General features: G+C 43.0%; 1 protein-coding gene and 1 long non-coding RNA gene across 5 annotated transcripts in view; one reads left to right on the top strand and one right to left on the bottom strand.

Annotated features, from left to right (window-relative positions):
- The window catches only part of LOC147031073 (A disintegrin and metalloproteinase with thrombospondin motifs 15-like), an 82,716-nt gene extending 65,243 nt beyond the window's left edge, over positions 1-17,473 (top strand). For 3 of the 4 annotated variants that reach the window (XM_085875779.1, XM_085875782.1, XM_085875780.1), the window contains 4 exons: positions 3,734-3,920; positions 5,016-5,191; positions 5,425-5,600; positions 14,942-17,473. In XM_085875779.1, coding sequence (XP_085731905.1) covers positions 3,734-3,920; positions 5,016-5,191; positions 5,425-5,600; positions 14,942-15,725 — 1,323 coding nt within the window. In that variant the 3' untranslated portion in view covers positions 15,726-17,473. Of the gene's footprint in view, positions 1-3,733; positions 3,921-4,576; positions 4,686-5,015; positions 5,192-5,424; positions 5,601-14,941 lie in introns of those variants that run through there. The other variant, XR_015056652.1, reaches the window with a different exon arrangement.
- On the bottom strand, positions 11,921-19,531 carry LOC147031072 (uncharacterized). Its single transcript, XR_015056653.1, has 3 exons — positions 19,105-19,531; positions 18,076-18,249; positions 11,921-12,601 (listed from the first exon to the last, which is right to left on the bottom strand). It is a non-coding gene; the product is annotated as an uncharacterized LOC147031072 (long non-coding RNA).
- Between the last annotated feature and the right edge of the window lie 780 nt (positions 19,532-20,311).

The following is a 20,311-nucleotide window of genomic DNA, read 5'->3' as shown; positions in this document are numbered from 1 at the left end:
CATGTCCTTGTCCCATGCCTGTATTACATGTTCACAGCTCCTCCATGAGTAATAGATTCTGTAGAGAACATTTAGATCACCCCACATAAACCATGTTTTATTTTTTATGGGTTTTAAAGGCAAACTGATGGGGCCATTTCTGGCAACCATCCTCATGTGGACTTTGTCTTCCTCATAAGTAGTGTAAGGTGGGGGCAAGATGAACCCCAAATTGACCTGGGTCCTGGTTATATGTTCTATCCTAAAAGTATCCTGAAAGTTCATATCAAAGGATTCTCTGCTTGATGTTATTTCAAATTAACAAAGTTCAGTATACTGCACAAATGGACAAAGGAGGATGCATATATATACAGGTGTAGGGTTGGGGGGGGGGCGGAATATGTTACCAACATTATGCTATTACTAACTTTTCAGCTTAAAATTGGAAACTTCTCACAACTTCACTTTTATGCCAAAACTAACTGCCTAAAACTACAACATGTGGCCTCAGCCTATGCCTCCAAATAAAACCAATCTTTTTCCATTCCAATGCCACAGAATAGGCCCCGAAGGGCTCTTGGACTTCAGTGAAGATCCAAACCAGCTCTTCAACAAAAAAAAAAAAACAGAAAAAAGCTCTTCACAGAGACTGCAAATCAACTGCTCATCTGACTCTGATATGCAGGTTTGGGTTGTGTCAGGACATCATGAAAATACTCTTTTCAAACGATATGAAATAATATTTAGTGCACAAAAATGGAAAACCACACATAATGTAAATACTACTAACTGGTACAGTGACCTATGGTTATATATACTGTACATACATATACATATACATATATATATACATATACATATATATATATATATATATATATATATATATATATATATATATATATATATGCTGGCATGATAGCTGAGTGGTACACACATTCACCTCAAATCTGTCTAACCTGAGTTCTCATATCGACCCAACTATACACTCTTATCCTGGTGTTTCACAGGCAGGGTGATTCACCAATGTGTGTGCTGTCCCTTGGATGGACATTAAACTGGTCGTCCCATCTGCTGGCATTAGTTGGTGGATGTTAAATATACCACAAACGTGGTATAAATATACAAAAAAGTATACATATACAAAAACAAGCTCAAATGAGCTAAGATCCTCGTCCTCTTAATGATGACGTCATAAAACGAATATGACGTCATTGTGATGTATCAGGTTTGCGATAAATTATCTGTGCTAATGCCCGGCTTGATTCCCACCAACAAAATTCAAACAGCTTGCCTAGTTTCGGAGATAATGGTGTAGGCGATTTTATGACGTCAACTTTTTTTCTAGGAAGAATTTCCAAAATCTGAGATGGTTACTGCCTGCACGTGGGCTTTCTGCATATACATGGCAAGTTTCACGAAAATCCGATGAAAACTCTGGGTTGTGAAACAAAAATATGTCAAAAAATAGGAATGATGTCATAAAAATTGATACGACATCATCGTGATGTATCGTATGTGCGGTAATTCATCTCTGCTAATGCCCTGTTCGATGCCCGCAAACAGAATTCAAAAGGTTTGCCTAGTTTCGGAGATGATTTTTAAGGCGATTTCCATTAGCGGAGATATTTTGACATCATAAACTTTTTTCTAGGAGGAATTTTCAAAATCGGAGACGGTTACTGTCTGCGCAGGGTATTTTTACATGTATATGCCAAGTTTCAGGAAGTTTCGATGAAAACTGTAGGCTGTGAAACAAAAATGTCCACACGAAGAAGATGAAGAACAACAACGTGAGTAAGACTTAGAGATCCTCCACGAGGATCTAATAAATATACAACGTTGAATACACAACAAACGTGAAGGTGGCCTTCACGAAGAGTATGAGAGCTATCACCAGCACTGCGACCAAACTCCAAAATCCTGCTCAAACTACTGCTGGGAAGGCAATGGAAAATCACCCACGAAAACCTCAGCATAAAAACCTGTCATACTCTATTACAGAGCATTGGTGCTGCCAAAGTAGTTTCTTGGCAAGGGGTATACTGGGTGGTTTGCCATTGTCTTCCTTGCGTTGTCTGCCCAAACTCTATCCTCTGAAATGCTGAGTGACAAGCAGCACACACCTTTTTATTTAATATGGTTTTTGGTATGACTCAAACGGGGTTTCAACTACAGACCTCCCAAACTCTAGCCATTATGCCACCTAGTGTGGTTATATATATATATATATATATATATATATATATATATATATATATATATATATATATATATATATATATATATATATATATATATATATATATATATATATATATATATATATATATATATATATATATATATGCTCATCTGACTTGGGCTCTTGGACTTCAGTGAAGATCCAAACCAGCTCTTCAAAAAAAAACAAAAAAAAAACAAAAAAAAAACAGAAAAAAAAGCTCTTTACAGAGACTGAAAATCAACTGCTCATCTGACTGATATGCAGGTTTGCGTTGTGTCAGGGCATCATGAAAATACTCTTTTCAAATGATATAACTCTTTTCCGGTTCGCGTCAGTGTTCCAGACTCCCTGGTTTTTTTTTTTTTTTTTCTTCGGTATGACGGTGATGTTGTCACTTCGATTTCTAGTGCGGTTATAATATAATTAATAGGCTGACGCTCAACAATTTAAATCATAACCGCACTAGAAATCGAAGTGTCAACATCACCGTCATACCGAAGAAAAAAAAAAAACAGGGAGTCTGGAACACTGACGCTTACCATTACCTCGACGTGTTTCGACTTATGAGTAACGTACAAGTAACGTGTGTCGACGTGTGTCAACGATCGTGTAACGTGCCTACAACTTATGGCCAGCGTATGCGGAACGTGTGTCATACGCCGAGTACGTCGAGAAATTTTCAACATGCTGAAAATTTCTCGATGTACTCGGCGTATGACGACGTATGCCAGCGTGCTACGACGTATGTCAGCGTGCTCTTAACGTATACAAAACTTACCCATAACGTATTTGACGTGTGCCAGCTTGGTTCAGCAAATTTTTCATACGTCGGCATATGCTGGCTAAAACGTCAAGGTGTGATAGCGGCTTCACACTTCGATGTCGAGTGCGGTTATGATTTGAATCGTCGAGCCGCAGCCTATGAATAGCCTACACCACGTGATCGTCGACGATACGCTGCCGCGCGCTATGCATAAGTTAGACTATCGTTGGGCATAGGTTGTGAACGCCGACAACACGCTCAGCATTCGTTGGTATAAGTTATCGATATGCGATTGAAACGTTCTGTGTACATTACTAATACGTTATGCATACGTCCAACACGTTATTATACGCCCAAAACTTTTTTTAAAAACATCAATAGTTCAGCGTACGCCAGCATTTTACATACATTTTGATACCTTTCCATACGCTGGCTAAAACGTCAAGGTGTGACAGGGCCCTTCGCTTTGTACCATTTCAGGTTATTCACTGGACTTGAACTGCTTAAATTTCAGTAACAACTGGAAAAATGGGGGTGTTTTTAAAATTTTGACCAGTAGTGTATATGCATATATGTATATATATATATATATATATATATATATATATATATATATATATATATATATATATATATATATATATATATATAATCCTGCACCACAAAAAATAGGAATTCCTCAAGAAAACAATTAGAGTACAAACAACCAGAAAATGAACCACAATCGTAATCCCTTATCTTTTAAATGCCTTATGTTTATCCAGGTGCCAGTGGATGGTGTTTGGGGTAAATGGGGCTCTTATGAGCAATGCTCTCTATCCTGTGGTGGAGGAGTACAGTTAGCCCGACGACTGTGTGACTCACCAGCACCTGCGAACGGCGGTTCATATTGTGTGGGAACAAGGCTCAAGTACCGATCCTGCAACCTCCAGGCCTGCCCATCTTCCAATGGTCAGTATTCCCTTCCTACACTCTATTACTGCCACTCTCTCCCATGTTCCCAAAGCTCATTTGTCTGCATTGCTCTTGCATAAGCTATTCTTAAATGTCATTGTTCTTCCTCCTTATCTTTCTAACTTTTTATCTCACTCGCATTCCTCACAACTCAATGTATTGTGAGCAACAAGTGGAATTCTTGTCTTTTATGGTCTATGTCACGACGATTGCTGGTTCTTCCTGACAAATGAACCATAACAATCAGTTCTGAAAACCTCGACTTGGTTCTCCTCTGTCTCATTGAATCCAAATTGTTTGCTCACCGTCAGCACTCCAAAATTCTCCCTTTCCGGTTATCCTGGGAGGCTTTTGTGCTGACGTGAAGAAGCTGATGCAACAACACATGAGTGCATTGATGAGAATAGAAACTATGTATAATATCGTGATATGAATTAAAGTTGTCAGCATTATCATGACCAACTTTGAAAGGTGAACATTGAGGTCAAAAGTAAATATTTTAAAGGTTACCCACCCCTCCCCTCCCCCTCCCCCCAAAAAAGCAACAAAACAAACAAACAAATAAAACACCAATAATATGAGTCTTGAGGATCGTAATTATGAAAGATAATATGGAACCCAACAATAAACTGCTATTATGTGGTTACGTGCAGGTAGTGCTGCATCGAGGAACATGGCCTTTGGAGGGGGTGTAAATCCGGTCGTCATACCTGCATTCACCCACGACAGTAGAGTCTCAATTGATCGGTTGCTTTCACAAGCGTAAGCTCTTGAGCAAGCCTGAGTTCGATCTTCCTTCAAAAGATAAGAAAATGAAATGAATAATTACAATCAATGAGTGGTGAACAAATCGAGTGGACAAGTGCATGCAAGTTAAACAATTTGAAATGATGCTAACAGGGCAAAAATGATGGTCGTTGGAATAATTCCCTGTTATTGTGACCTATGTCACTATAATGGTTACAACAGGGCACCTCGAAGCGGTGTGTGTGAAAGGCGCTTCCTGGTGGTTGGTCAGTGAGAGTGACGGGAGCACCTGGTGTAAGGATGGATCCATTGAGATAATTCTCTCTCTCCCTTTCCCTCATTCAGGAGTCGGGTTCAGAGAGGAGCAGTGTGCCAAGTTTGATGGGAAACATGTTCACACAAACGCCATAATGCCATCCGCACATTGGCTGCCCAAGTACTCTGGGGTGGCCGTCACTGACCAATGCAAACTCATATGCCGTGCCAATGGTACCGGGTACTACTTCGTACTTGCACCAAAGGTACGCACATTGACGGGTGAAAGTGGCACTTAGCAATTTAATTTGATGTATTTGATTGCAAGCGGTATTCGAGGCCAGTCCTTGAAGGAAGCTTTTGAATCAGCCAAAGATGGGTTTTGGTGTTGAACAACAGAATATGAAGTAAAACATCAAACGACTAAAGTTAGCATGTGGACGATGTCACCTAATCGGTATTGACCTGAACCACATCCCCTGATCCACTCTGCACACAGGTAGCTGATGGAACTCGGTGTTCACTCGACTCTTCAGACGTTTGCGTGCAGGGGCGTTGTATTCCAGCTGGATGTGATGGACGCCTGCGCTCTCGTGTAAGGGTTGACCAGTGTGGGGTTTGTGGAGGAGAAGGGGCGACCTGTCGGAAGGTATCCCGGACGTTTACAAAGTCACAGTAAGTGCCAACAACAGATAACTAACAAGCCAACCATGGATAACTTACCACTGACTGCAACATTTGGGCAAGATTGAGATATGAAACCAAACACAATCTATCCACGATCAAACAAAACTGTTTATCATCAGAAAACTCCCACAGTGGTTTTTTGTACAATTGTAATAGTGAAGGACAGGGCATTCGTGTGAGGCGTAGTGTTTGTTTGTGCATAGCTCGGTGCTTGTGCACAGCACAATTTAGTGCATGGCATGACGTTTGTACCGTACAAGTGCCTGTCAAATTTCGTGTAATTCATAGCATGGCATCACAGTGTCTGTGCGTGGGACTGTTAATGTAGATATGGTGCGAGCACTTGACATAGTGTTGGTGCAAGACGTGCCATTTAGGCATTATATACTGTTTGTGCACCACGTACTGTTTATGCATGACGTATTGTTTAGGCATTACATACTGTTTGTGTACGGTGTACCGTTTTGCCATTATATACCGTTTGTGCATGGCGTACCGTTTTGGCATTATATACTGTTTGTGCATGGCGTACCGTTTTGGCATTATATACCGTTTGTGCATGGCGTACCGTTTTGGCATTATATACTGTTTGTGCATGACGTACCGTTTTGCCATTATATACCGTTTGTGCATGGCGTACCGTTTTGCCATTATATACTGTTTGTGCATGGCGTACCGTTTTGCCATTATATACTGTTTGTGCATGGCGTACCGTTTTGCCATTATATACTGTTTGTGCATGGCGTACCGTTTTGCCATTATATACCGTTTGTGCATGGCGTACCGTTTTGCCATTATATACTGTTTGTGCATGGCGTACCGTTTTGCCATTATATACTGTTTGTGCATGGCGTACCGTTTTGCCATTATATACTGTTTGTGCATGGCGTACCGTTTTGGCATTATATACTGTTTGTGCATGGCGTACCGTTTTGCCATTATATACCGTTTGTGCATGGCGTACCGTTTTGGCATTATATACTGTTTGTGCATGGCGTACTGTTTAGGCATTACATAGCTTGTGCACGGCGTACTGTTTAGGCATTACATAGCTTGTGCACGGCGTACTGTTTAGGCATTACATACTGTTTGTGCACGGCGTACTGTTTTGGCATTATATGCTGTTTGTGCACGGCATACTGTTGAGGCATTACATACTGTTTGTGCACGGCGTACTGTTTTGGCATTATATGCTGTTTGTGCACGGCATACTGTTGAGGCATTACATTCTGTTTGTGCATGGTGTACCGTTTAGGCATTATATGCTGTTTGTGCACAGCGTATTGTTTAGGCATTACATACTGTTTGTGCACGGCGTACCGTTTTGCCATTATATACTGTTTGTGCATGGTGTACCGTTAAGGCATTATATGCTGTTTGTGCACGGTGTACCGTTTAGGCATTATATGCTGTTTGTGCACAGCGTATTGTTTAGGCATTACATACTGTTTGTGCACGGCGTACCGTTTTGCAATTATATACTGTTTGTGCACGGTGTACCGTTTAGGCATTATATGCTGTTTGTGCACAGCGTATTGTTTAGGCATTACATACTGTTTGTGCACGGCATACTGTTGAGGCATTACATTCTGTTTGTGCATGGCGTACTGTTTAGGCATTACATAGCTTGTGCACGGCGTACTGTTTAGGCATTACATGGTGTTTGTGCACGGCGTATTGTTTGTGCATCATATACTGTTTGTGCACAACATACTGTTTAGGCATCATATACTGTTTGCGCACGGCATACTATAAAGGCATTATATGCTGTTTGTGCACAGCATACTGTTTAGGCATTATATGCTGTTTGTGCACAGCATACTGTTTAGGCATTACATACTTTTGTGCACAGCGTACAGATTGTGCATAATATACTGTTTGTGCACGGCATACTGTTTAGGCATTATATACTGTTTAGGCCGAGGTCACATTTGCCACGGCGGCCGTGGGGTCTCCAAAATCTGTGGCCACTAGCAATTATACGGCAGCCGCAGTATTTCCACGGTCACACAATGTAGCAGTCACATATGTTTTTATTTTTCGGGTAGCTGCACGACGTATTTAGAAATTGTGGAGACCGAAAACGTGGGGGTGCCATATGGTCTTTGATTTTAGGTCGCACGGTGACCTTAGGGCGTCGCTGCGGCGGCCATATAATTTTCAAGGCAGACGCAAGGTGCCCGCATGGCGACCGCAGGGGGGCCCTAAGGAGAACATGCGGCCAGACGGACGGTAACGAGTGGGTATATATACCAGTTCTTTTTTTTTACTGAAATAAAAATATACCAGTATATATATATATATATATATATATATATGTATATATATATATATATATATATATATATATATATATATGACTGAATATACTATAACTATAATATACCGTGGTGCCCCCAGAATCCGAACGCCCCATTGTTTGAACAAATTGGAATCCGAACAATTTTTTTCGAGAAAATTTTGCCCTAAAAACCTAATACATTTAAAAAAAACCGAACACAACGTAGCGTTCATGTTTGTTCACGTGTCTCCCCCACCTATTCAACCCGCATCTTCGCACTTTGTTCATTCAGTTAGTCGGTGGAAGTCCTCGTGAAAGCATCTCTCGTGTGTCGATCGATACTTTAGGCCTCAGTCACATTTGCTCTACGGCAAGGATACGGCGGCCGTACGCCTTCTGAATTGACAGACACGTGCGGCGGCCGCAGAGAAACTGAGGTGGCCTCAGGGTGGCCCTACGTCGTATGGCTATATTTTACAGGTCGTAAGGTCACCGTGGAATTATAACGCGGAGTTATAACTTTTTTCATTTCTACGTTCACCGTAGAAATTCGATAAGCCGAAACAAAGGAACTGGTAAAAAAAAAAAAAAAATTAACCCATTCGTTACCGTCCGTCTGGCCGCACGTTCGGCTTGGGGTCCCCCTGCGGTCGCCTTGCGGGCACCTTGCGTCTGCCTTCAAAATTCTATGGCTGCCGCAGGTACGCCCTAAGGTCACCGTGCAACATCAAATCAAAGACCGTACGACACACCCATGTTTTCGGTCTCCACAATTTATAAATACGCCGTGAGGCTACCCGAAAAATAACAAGGACAAATGTGTCCACGAGCAGCGTCCAAAACCTAAAGGTTTTGTCGGCTAAAAAAGATAAAAATTAAAACTTTTTTTTTAAAACAACAACAACAACAACAACAACAACAACAACAACTTCCGATATTTCATCACGTGCCTTCATTAAGCCAATAGCGAAACCCGTCATAATGTGTTTACGTATTCACAATATACCGTGTATTTACGAAATATATAATGCATTTACGAAATTACAATATGATAAATGGAATAATCTTTAAATAGTAACGTCAACTTTTCGAAACTTTAAAGCAAATGTCCGAATATATTTAAAAGTTCATGATAGACGCTCTCAAAAGGCCCTGTCTATGTGAGGATGTGTACATGTGCTCAGTATTTAAGGCGATCCGGATCTTGTATATACAAGAGCCGAGTCCGAGAGATTAAGGTTTTGTCTTCACAAGAACAAGAACAAGAAGTAGAAGAAGAAGAAGAACAACGCCGAGAGCTCTCTATGAGCAGCGTTCGCTACGCGAGACGCTGCTAAAACATATGTGACTGCTACATTGTGTGACGGTGGAAATACTGCGGCCGCTTTATAATTGCTAGTTCCCGTACATTTTGTAGACCCTCCGGCCGCCGAGCCAAATGCGACTTCGGCCTTACCTCGTGTTTTCACCTTCATTTGTGATGTTTGTTTTTTTAATCATCTTGTGTTTAAAAAAAAGCAATCCGATCAGGTGGTGTGACGGACTGTTGGGCAAGGATTGAATTTCACAGCAAAACCAGTTGTAATTTGGAATATCCATGATTACGTCAGCCCGATGCGTTTGATGAGTGATTGTGGTTCTGCGGGCATCATGTTTGATGAGCTGCCCTGGGGGCAGCGCTCTCGCAGAGTGCGTGAGCGATCGGAACCCAGGCCAGAGCACGAGCCCGTGTGGACCTTTGGATTTGTGATTGGACCAGTTTACATACAATACACCACCACCGAAGGTCATTTACTCATCTTATTTTATCTTAAACATGGGGAATTTCAGTTTAAAGTCTCTTGAAAGTGGGTTTTCTTGGGGTCCACGAACGGATTAATTCACTCCATTATTTCTTATTGGGAAAATATTTTTGGAATCCGAACTTTTTGCAATCCGAACAGCCTCCTGGAACGAATTAAATTGGGATTCTGGGGGCACCACGGTATAGGCAAACACCTATACTCCGATCTCTAGTGGTAGCGCACGGTGGACGCACGGTCGACGCAGACTGCCACGGAGGCCGTAAGTAGGTGCATGGCGGGCATAGGGGAACTATGCGTCGACCCTGCGTTGCCCGCAGGTAGTCACACAGATCGCAAGGCCACCATACGGCGACCGTGGAAATAGTGCGGCCGCCGTAATTTTTTGGGGGTTGGGAAAATTCATTTTTCATTGAGAAGAGCTTTCGGCAGCCGCACTAATAACGCAAGCACACCGTACGCCCTACGTACGGTCAACGTGGAACACATCTACGTCATAGCTTGGCTTGTCGAATTGTTATGGCGAACGTAGAAATGAAAAAAGGTTATCACTCCGCGCTATAATTTCACGGCGACCCTACAGCCTGTAAAATATAGCCAAACGGCGTAGGGCCTCCCTGAGGCCACCTCAGTTTCTCTGCGGCCGCCGCAAGTTTCTGTCAATTCAGAGGGCGTACGGCTGCCGTATCCTCGCCGTAGAGCAAATGTGACCTTGGCCTTCGGCATTATATACCGTTTGTGCATCATATACTGTTTGTGCACGGCACACTGTTTAGGCTTTATATAATGTTTGTGCATCATATACCGTTTGTGCATCATATACTGTTTGTGCACGGCATACTGTTTAGGCTTTATATAATGTTTGTGCATCATATACTGTTTGTGCATCATATACTGTTTGTGCACAGCATAGTGTTTAGGCATTATATGCTGTTTGTGCATGGCGTACTGTTTGGGCATCATATTCTGTTTGTGCACGGCATACTGTTTAGGCATTACATACGGTTTGTGCACGGTGTATTGTTTGTGCATCATATACCGTTTGTGAACAGCATACTGTTTAGGCATCATATACTGTTTGTGCATGGCGTACTGTTTAGGTATCAAATTCTGTTTGTGCACAGCATAATGTTTAGGCATCATATACTGTTTGTGCATGGCATACTGTTTCGGCATTATATGCTGTTTGTGCACAGCGTACTGTTTCGGCATTATATACTGTTTGTGCATGGCATACTGTGTGTGTGCATCATATACTGTTTGTGCACGGTGTACTGTTTGGACATCATATTCTGTTTGTAAACAGTGTACTGTTTGTGCACCGCGTACTGTTTGTGTATGACAGCGTTTCGTGTGTGGCGGTGCTTGCACGTGCCAATAATTGCGCACAGCACAGTGCTTGTGCATGACACAATGTTCATGATGCAATGTCTGTTCACGAGAGACATCTGGATGAGAATAGTTTATGCATTACGAATCCACTGTACATACTGGAGTTGATTTGAATGTAAATTGTGGATTGCTCATTTAGTGTTGTGCTTGTTTGACGATGCCATCATTTCCTGGTTCTAAAATGTGTGAAGTCTGGCTCAGTGTTGTCCATATCATGCGTGGGTAAGGCTCAGAACCCCAGAGCAGGCTGTCTATTGCTTGGCACGTCAGGCCAGCTGTCTGCTTGCACTTGTTAGACAATGTTAAGGACCATGTGATATGTTATAGGAAGAGTGAATTGTCAAACCACATTATCATTGCACGCACAACGATTGCACTTCCGCTCAAATTATGACTTTGGTTGGTGTCTTGTTTATTTTCATTTGATTGCTCTTTTAAAATGTTTCCCTTATCTGTTTGAAAGGCAGAAGTGGTTTGCTAAGGCAGGGTGACGAATGTAGACAGCTTTACAACATTTTGAACATTTTCAATTGCTCTTCATGAAAATCGACTTGTAAATGGAAGGATATATATTTGAGAGCTAAAGCACCACCAACTATAACAATCACATTGGGAAAGAAGGCTCAGGAACAACATATCCACCACTGGGTGGTCTTCATCTGGGAGTATACGGATAATGTGCGCCAAGTAGTAAATACTATCTGGAGATGGAAAGGCTTAAGGTGGGGAGGAGGAAAGAAAGAAAGGGGGAGAGGAAGAGTTGCAAGAGGCCCAGGATGGGGTGTGGGTAAACAGTGAGATGAAAGTTTCAATTTTTTTTATTTTGTTCTGGTTCACATCATCAACATCCTGAACATGCACACAGTCAATGCCAGAGCTTATGATTCAAATGTTGTTTATCGATTACATCTTACTTATTCTTATGGTCTATTTGCCAATTGTAAACGGATACGGGATACAATGAACAAGAAGTTTATAAAATCTCTTGTTACTGCGTAATACAACACAATACTTTATTTAATATGGGCCAGGGATCAGTGGAAGTCTGCTTATGTACATCATTTGTTTTTAACTTTAATAACAAGTAACTACAATTAATAACAGAAGAACAAAATGTTACCTTTTTACACAAGGTCGAAGACTCGTAATGGAGCAACCGTTCACATCTCGTTTACGACATCATTCGGATTGCTCTCAATGATGTTAATTTCACAATATCCGATATTCAACTTTATTTCAAATGTAAATCTCAAAACATGGTTCCCTTACCTGATGTATGAACCTTAACCTGTAAGCCACTGAATGGTTTCCCGACCACATGGATCATCAGCTGAACACCATTCTTCATCGAGGTTTCGATCCTTTCAGCCCAGAACCTCTCCGAACAACGGATCCACAACCTTGGTCACGGATCCACATCAGTAGATTCCATGCATCAACAGATCCACAACCTCAGATGCCTCCAGGCAGACAGTCAACCCATCCATGCACCATCACCAATCAGACTTTGCTCGCTAGAGGATTCAATGCATTATGACAGTTACAACTCCCATTGCACATTCCATTAAATAACAATATATTAAATCATGCACATCTTACCTCAATTAAAACATGTCCACCAACGAGCATGACCAAATATATATATATATATATATATATATATATATATATATATATATATATATATATATATATATATATATATATATATATATATGGAGAAACTTGGGACCATACTCTGTTCAGAGTGTTGGTGCTGCTTAAGGAGTCTCCTTGGCTATTGGACGGATCACCACTCCGACACAGTATACCAGCATGCTGGTACTCATTTTGCCTACCTCGGAAGGATGACAGGCCGAGTTAACCTCACCTGGTATTAATTCAACAGCTGAGCGGGATTCGAACTCAGGACCCGAGGATCCAAAGTCCACCACCCTAACCATTAAGCCAACACCAGGCATATACATATGTTGAACCGTTATTTAAATTGAAGTACTGTCAGACCCTGCTATTCGTGGGGGATACGTTCCTGAAAAAGGCTGCAAATGTCGGCGCATTATTTATTTTTTTAATCTATCTATCTATTTATTTTTACAAGGTATCGGCTAGTGGAAGAGCTATCACACAGAACAAATCAGGACACAACATAACAAAGAGAACAGCGGGAGAAAGGGGAAACACCAATAGCAGGGCGGAGGGAGAAAGTAGATGGAGACGGACAAACAAAGGTTGCAGGTAATGATGAGGGGTAAGGGAGAACATAAAGGGTGGACAATATGGATAAGCAATAATAACATAAGCAAAATTGTGTTTGACCCGTTTGTTATTTTGTCAAGCTCTGAGGAGAGGGAAGAGTCTGCTGCCTGCCTGTCAGAAGGATGAGAGATGTCACGGCGGAGAGTGGAATCAAAGAGATAAAGAGGATGTTCCAGAGAGTCAGTGAGATCATTGATGAAGATTAGGAATGATATTGGGCCGAGAACACTGCCTTGGTCGTACAATGCTACACTGTGACACACAAGCTTCGAGGGGAAAAGCACAAGACATATACATCAAGAGCAACCGTCTCATGGAGAAAGTTGGACAGCTATTCCAGGAAGACTCCTTAGATATGAACGACTGACAGTTTAGAAAGGAAGGTTGGGAGCCAGATGGTATCATCGGCAAGAGAGATGTTCAAAGAGATGGTTCCAAATTCTTGTTCTATATTCAGTAGTCAATTCAAAGATGAGGTGGAAGTAGCAACGAGTCCAGAGTAGAATAGCTGGGATGGAAGTCAAACTGACGAACAGAAAGTTGTATAAGAGATGATGTCTGAGGTTTGCAGTAACAATAGATTCCATCACCTTCCTTATGATGCAGATAAGGTTGACCGGTTGGTATGGTGTGGATCAGACTTGGAACCATTCTTGTGAACAGGGGTGGTGATGGCAATCAAGGCAGGTAGGTGACCATCTGAGAAAGATAAAGAGAAGAGTAAAGAACGAGGAGAGAATTGGGCCCAAACAGTTGTCGCTAATGCTATCATGTTCAGTTCCAAAGGAATTGTTGAGATGTATCCTGAGGAACTGATTCCAACTAAAACTACCACCCGAGTTTGAAGGGGAACCCAAATGATGTAACCCGGAAACAGTCTGCATATGGTGGTCTACTTCCTCTTGCGGCGTAATGGCTAATCGTGAAGAAGAACATTTAGACTTTTTATCGAAAAATTACCCACTTTATGATTTGGAAATTGGGAAAAAGACGCTTCACATCTATTTTGTTGGGTATCAAGGGATAGATTAGCGGTGATGTGGTTTGAGCATTTTGGTTCCCCTTTAAAAGTATCCCATCGCAAAGCATGCTGTTCTTCGAACAGGGACTTAAAGCCGGCTATCCCTTCATGCATTTAGAATATGGATGTTTAAAAAAAATCCTCCTGTATATCTCAAAAGAGTCGGACGTTGTGTGCCAAAACCCTGGTCATATCTCTGCCAAGAATCTAAATGGGATACATAAGTCTATTATAAATGGATGTAGATAAGTGGGATTAATTTAATGGTAAGAATGCTGTTTGTACATAGAAGACAAATAAACTGATACATTAGGTTAATGGGGTTTGGAAATAGCAAAGGAATGATGGAACAAATGGCCTCCTCTTTTGCACATTATTCATCATATTTCATCATTTACTCAGAGTCCGAATGGACGTCACACGTTGACTGATGTGAAATAATGTTGCTGCTTTGTTACATCACAGATAATCCCAAAACATGTTCCTGTTGTGGCAAGGGCTTCATAGTTGTAGGATTTCTTGTGGTGCCAAAAGCTGTAAAATCTTTGTTGAATAATCCTCTTATTTTCTGTTGTAGGTATGGATACAACTATGTCGTCACAATCCCAGCCGGAGCTACCAAGGTGGACATTCGACAGCGTGGATACAAGGGTCTCAACTCTGACGACAACTACCTTGCATTGCGTGGGAGTGAGGGCAAATATCTGCTCAATGGAAATTATATTGTGACGACTGCGGCACGGGACGTGGTCCTGCAGGGCGGAGGTGGTGGTGATAGAGGTGGAGTGCTATATTACACAGGTACTGCGACCAAAAAGGAAAGACTCCATGGGCCAGGTCCTCTTCCCGGATCAGTGGTCGTTGAAGTGTTGTCAGTGGGTCGCATGACTCCACCGCGAGTCAGGTACTCGTATTACGTCTCACAAAGTGTGGACACTTCACCAAAGCATAAACATCGAGAAAAGAAACGTAAGCAGGAAAACGAAAGTGTAGAGTCTGGAAACTTCACTGCCAACACAATCGCTACACCTCACCCAACACTCGAATGGATAGCCGGAGATTGGACCTCTTGCTCGCGGAGCTGTGGACGCGGATGGCAGAAACGTGCCATCACGTGTCCGGCAGGAGCCGGACGGTGCTCTAGACGCAACCAACCACCTGCCATGCGTGCCTGTGCAGACTTTCCCTGCCCTTATTGGCAGCTTGGAGCTTGGTCCCCCTGTTCACGCACGTGTGGGCGAGGATTTCGACGCCGCGTACTCCGTTGCGTCGCACATGATGGAGAGCTATTATCCAGGGACAAATGCCTGCATGCACGAAAACCGCAGGAGCTTGATATATGTGTGCTGCGTGCTTGCTAGTGCAGCTTTCCGGAGGCAAAATTATTTAATGCCGTGGCCCATCTCGAGCCGACTCTTGCTTGTCAACCGTCTATCTCAAGCCTGGCTTGCCTTTTCCAATTCCAACACACGATATTACTGTTCTCACCATCATTGTGGAGAATTTTTTTCGGGGGGGGGGGGTGGGGGTCACGTGTCTCTCGGAATTTAATGCACTGCTTGCCCATCGACTGCTATTGATGCCAGATACTCGTTTCTTGGTGCTTGGGACTGGGGCAACCTCAGCTCCGACTGTGACGTAAGCAGGGGCAGTTGCTGAATGCTCATTACTAATAGTCAATAATGGCTGGCCTTTTATTCCCCTTAATAAATATAAGGTACTTGGTAATACTAGTTTCTCAATTAGATTGGGGACTTGATGTTGAGTGTCACTTGCCAAGACCTTAAAGTACTTGACGCTGAGTGTTTAGTGCTTACCGCTGGTTTAAAAGTTTAAACGGACCGAAAGGATTGTGTCCGAGCAAGCCTCAGTGTGCTGGCAGCATTGTATTGGTTGCTTGGTCACCTTTTCTTGGTTCACACTCAATCTTGTGCCACAGCACTTCCCTTGCACTGAACCAAATCCCTTGTGCGAAACTTGTATCACGGGGATAAGACAGGTGGCTAACTGTTTCCGTACATTGGGTTAATTTTATTGTGCAAGTAACACTGCTGTCCTGCAAATGGTTGCGGAACTCATTTTGTTTTTCATTTTATAGGCGATAAGAAAGGGGAAAAAAACTGTTTCGTTATACATTTTCTATATCTCACTCAGTTATCGAAGAAACTATTTATTGTGTGTTGTGGCATCTGTCTTGTGATTCAAAGGCTCGAGTGCCATCACTCCGAAACCTATTGTTGTTGTTCTCGTCATTACTTATTCCGGCCATGTTTCAGGCTCTGCCATGGACCATTCATCCATGGTGGCAGATGGAGGTTCCAGAGCCCCAACTCAGGGGTTGGACTTTTGTCGAGCCAGTTTGGGCAGGAATTCGTAACTTGTGATCAGGGTGCCCGGTGATCACTCACCTGGTCTTCATCGAAAGACACTGTGGGATCTTTAATGTCCACCAACTAATCCTAGTACTGTATATGGATCGCTGGCTTAATATACATCTGAAGGCAAGTGCGCTACCTCTGCGCCATCCAGTCAGACACCCCGATATCTTTGCCATCACGACGGTGGTCGTCCTGCTGCACAAGAGGTAGATGTACCACACTGTCAGTCTGACTTTGTATTGGCAATGAAGCTTACGTGGCTGCCTGACCATCAGTGATGGATCATGGCTAAGCTGGTTTGTATAAGTTAATGCTACGTGTTCAGTCGTATGGCTATTCCTTAGGAATGTCAGTCAGATTATTATTGTTATATCATATAATATGATGCATTGTTCACTGGTATGCCCATCAATGTACCAACGGAGATCAAAATGCACTTTAACCGATCACTTTGTGAGACCCTCAGGCGTTTGCGCAGATGCTGGCACGGCCACCAAAGTGGAACATCAGTGGTTCTGGGGAGGTGGGCAGGACGCAGCTTCCATTAGAATGGAGGACAATTTTGACAGCTGTGTGAATGCATGACGGTCGCCACGCTATGCACCAAGGCAGTGTGACTCCATCAGACTCGATACGCCTGCTCTAGGATGAATGGACTTGCTTCAATGGAGTCCTTTAATCGGATGTATACTATGTATACCGGAATGAATCAATAAAATTAACTAATTTCACTCTTGTCCCGTTTGCTTTGTTCAAAGTATGATCTGATTTATTTGTTCTTTATTCATGTCTGGATCCCCATTCGATTGCTCAAGCAGCCTTTTTTCTCCCGTCTCATCGTGCCGATAGGACTGGTTCAAACAAAGTAATTGGCAAGACATACTTGTAGTTCTGAATCATTTTTTGATCCCATGTGCAGTTTTTTGTTTTGTGGGATTGTTCTGGTGCGATTTGTTTTTTTTTCTAGTTTTTTGTTCTGGTGCGATTTGTGCTCTTCAAATATTACAAAAAACAAAACAAAACAAAACAAAACAAACCAGACTCCGTGGCACAATGCTTAGCACATCCACTCTGAGTCTGTGAGATCGGTGGTTGGAACCCTCGACGAGTCAAACCAAAGACTTCAAAAATGGTACGTGCTGCTTCCTTGCTTGATGCCCAGCATTTAAAAAGGAAAGAGCATGGGAAAGCGACCATAGGTTGACAACCATTGCACAGGCTTTGATGGGCTGAACGACATCCTCCTGCATTGTACTTTCCTTGCAAGGGAACTTAAAGAAAAAAAATTACGAATGACAAGCTTCCATGCCTGAACACGAACAACGGGTCTTACATCGAAACCTCAGTTCTCGAGGACGAACCAATCCGTGGCATATGCAGCTGCTCCGGGTTGGCTCCGTATCAGCGGGTCCATGATGCCAGCTGGCAGCCACGGCCTGAGAACCAACATATTTGCAGAATTCTCCACCCAGTCTCCTCTCTTTTTCCCAAAGCAGTCATACAGCACCTGTTGCACATGAATTGCAGCTCGCTGTAGCTCAAAGAGTTTGTGTCCAGTGACCAAGGACATTGCAGTCTTAACTTGGCAAACTGGTACATTTCACCCACTTCGCAAAGGGTCGCAGGTTCAAATCCAGCGACATCTTTACTTCTGGTGCAAAGAGTTTGAGTTTGAACACAACTTCCTGTTTGTCCTCATGACACAATTTCCACTGATTTGCCAATTAAATCAACCAATCCTATTCAGAATGTCCCGTGATTGTAGTTAGATTGGAAGAACACAATATCAGAAGAGTGAGTGTGTAAACACAAGGGTATACTTGCTCAGCAGCTGATAAAACGACACCGAGGAAGAATGCAATCTGTCACCACATACTTATTGTGGCATGATTGGGGGGGGGGGGGGGGGAGAAGAGCCATTTGTGTCCTTTTCCTTAATCACACTTCTACAAAGCACTTTTATGATGGCTGTGGCCATACCTCAGACACTCGTTTCACCGTCTAGACTCCTATGACCTTCTGCATTCCAGCTCCACAACACTTTTACCAAACCACATCTCTGGACCCCCCCCCCCCCTTCGTTTCGGTCTCGCCATCGTTTCCCTCTTTGCAAGCCTTCCCTCCCTGCCATTTCACATTTCCATTCACTCTCACACTTGCTGTTGCCAGGCAGTTCTCTTCCCGTATATTTTCCCTAAAGTAACCACAGGGCAGGTTGGCATCAATTCCAGTTCTACGGCTGATTAGCTCATCAGACCATATGTCGGTTTGACCTTTGATGTGACGGCAACACCATACTGGCAAACAAGATTGGATATAGCTTGGCAAAACACTGTCCCAGCCTCACCCTTTCTCCCATTACCTTTGTAATTTTTTTCTTCCCTTCAGCCTTTTCGACCAATTCTCTGGTGACTCCGACCAAAATCCAACTCTGCCGACTCGATTTCCTTTTTTGCCGTTCCATTCACACAACCAAATCTCCCTCGTCCCCGTTTGATTTGTGCTGCCCTCTGAAGAAGTGTTTGGCTTGAAGGCGGTGATGGAAGCCAGAGCAGTCTTTTGGCTGCTTGGAGATTGGGTGGGAGCAATGGGGGAAAGCATCGGTGAGAGGCACAGTTGGGGTAAAGGCACTGTAGATAAGTGATCTCTTGGCTGCTCCTTGTCCCCCGAGACGCAGCTCCTTCCGTAACAAAAAGTCCTGCCAAAAGTGGAGAATGGATGGTGTTGCAATGTTTTCGTCAACATCGATTAATAAAACATGAGTTTGATGATGATGTTGGAGAAAAACAAGCAAGGAGGATCCATGTGACAGGGCTTCTGGAAGACAAACAAGAACTTAAGTGGCCGGTTGGTGGAACAATCTAAGTGTGTACCCGATCACTACTTTTGTGTATACAAAGTCAGGGCTCGTGAAGGAGATGGAACATAAAACACATCAGGTAATAGTAGAAAGAGAGGGGGGGTGGGGTGGGGGGGGCACACCATCAGTGGGGTTAAGGGACAAAATAAAAGGAGACTTGGACAAATAATTGGTTTGGGGAGGAATGAGGGGTGGTTGTTCTTCTTCTTCTCCTTCTTCTTCTTCTTCTTCTTCCCTGCACAGTTACAAGTCCATTGCAAAAAGACAGCAAATCAATCTCCCAGGAATGACCCAGAGATCACCCACACCCATGATGGTGTACCCTCACTTTCACAAAGCCAGGGCCATGGCAGAGTTAGAGAGAGGAGCGACAGAGACAAGATGGAGAGGGCCAGTCCAGGAATGAGAGGGTAGTGGAGGATGCATGTAATGGAGAAGATGGATACAGAAGCAAATTCTCAGGAGGGAAAAACTGGAAATTTGTAAAGGGTGGGCTTGGGGGTGGGGGTTGGGGGAGGGGTAATGGAGGTAGAAAATATCCTGGTCTTGGATGGAGGGTGATCTGAGATGGAGGTGAACAGCTTTCTTGAAGACTTGGAGGGAAGCATGAGATTGAAGAGAATGTGGAAGTAAGTTCCACAGGTGGGGGGGGGGGGGGGAAGAGAGGAATAAATGAGTGGAGGTGAACAATGATCAAGGATTGAGGTCG

The sequence above is a fragment of the Eptatretus burgeri genome, chromosome 3 (assembly GCF_056783735.1).
Source record: "Eptatretus burgeri isolate ZD-2024b chromosome 3, Ebu_testis_v1, whole genome shotgun sequence".
NCBI lineage: Eukaryota > Metazoa > Chordata > Myxini > Myxiniformes > Myxinidae > Eptatretus > Eptatretus burgeri.
The sequence above is the reverse complement of the archived record's forward strand: the minus strand, read 5'-3'. Positions and strand labels throughout refer to the sequence as shown.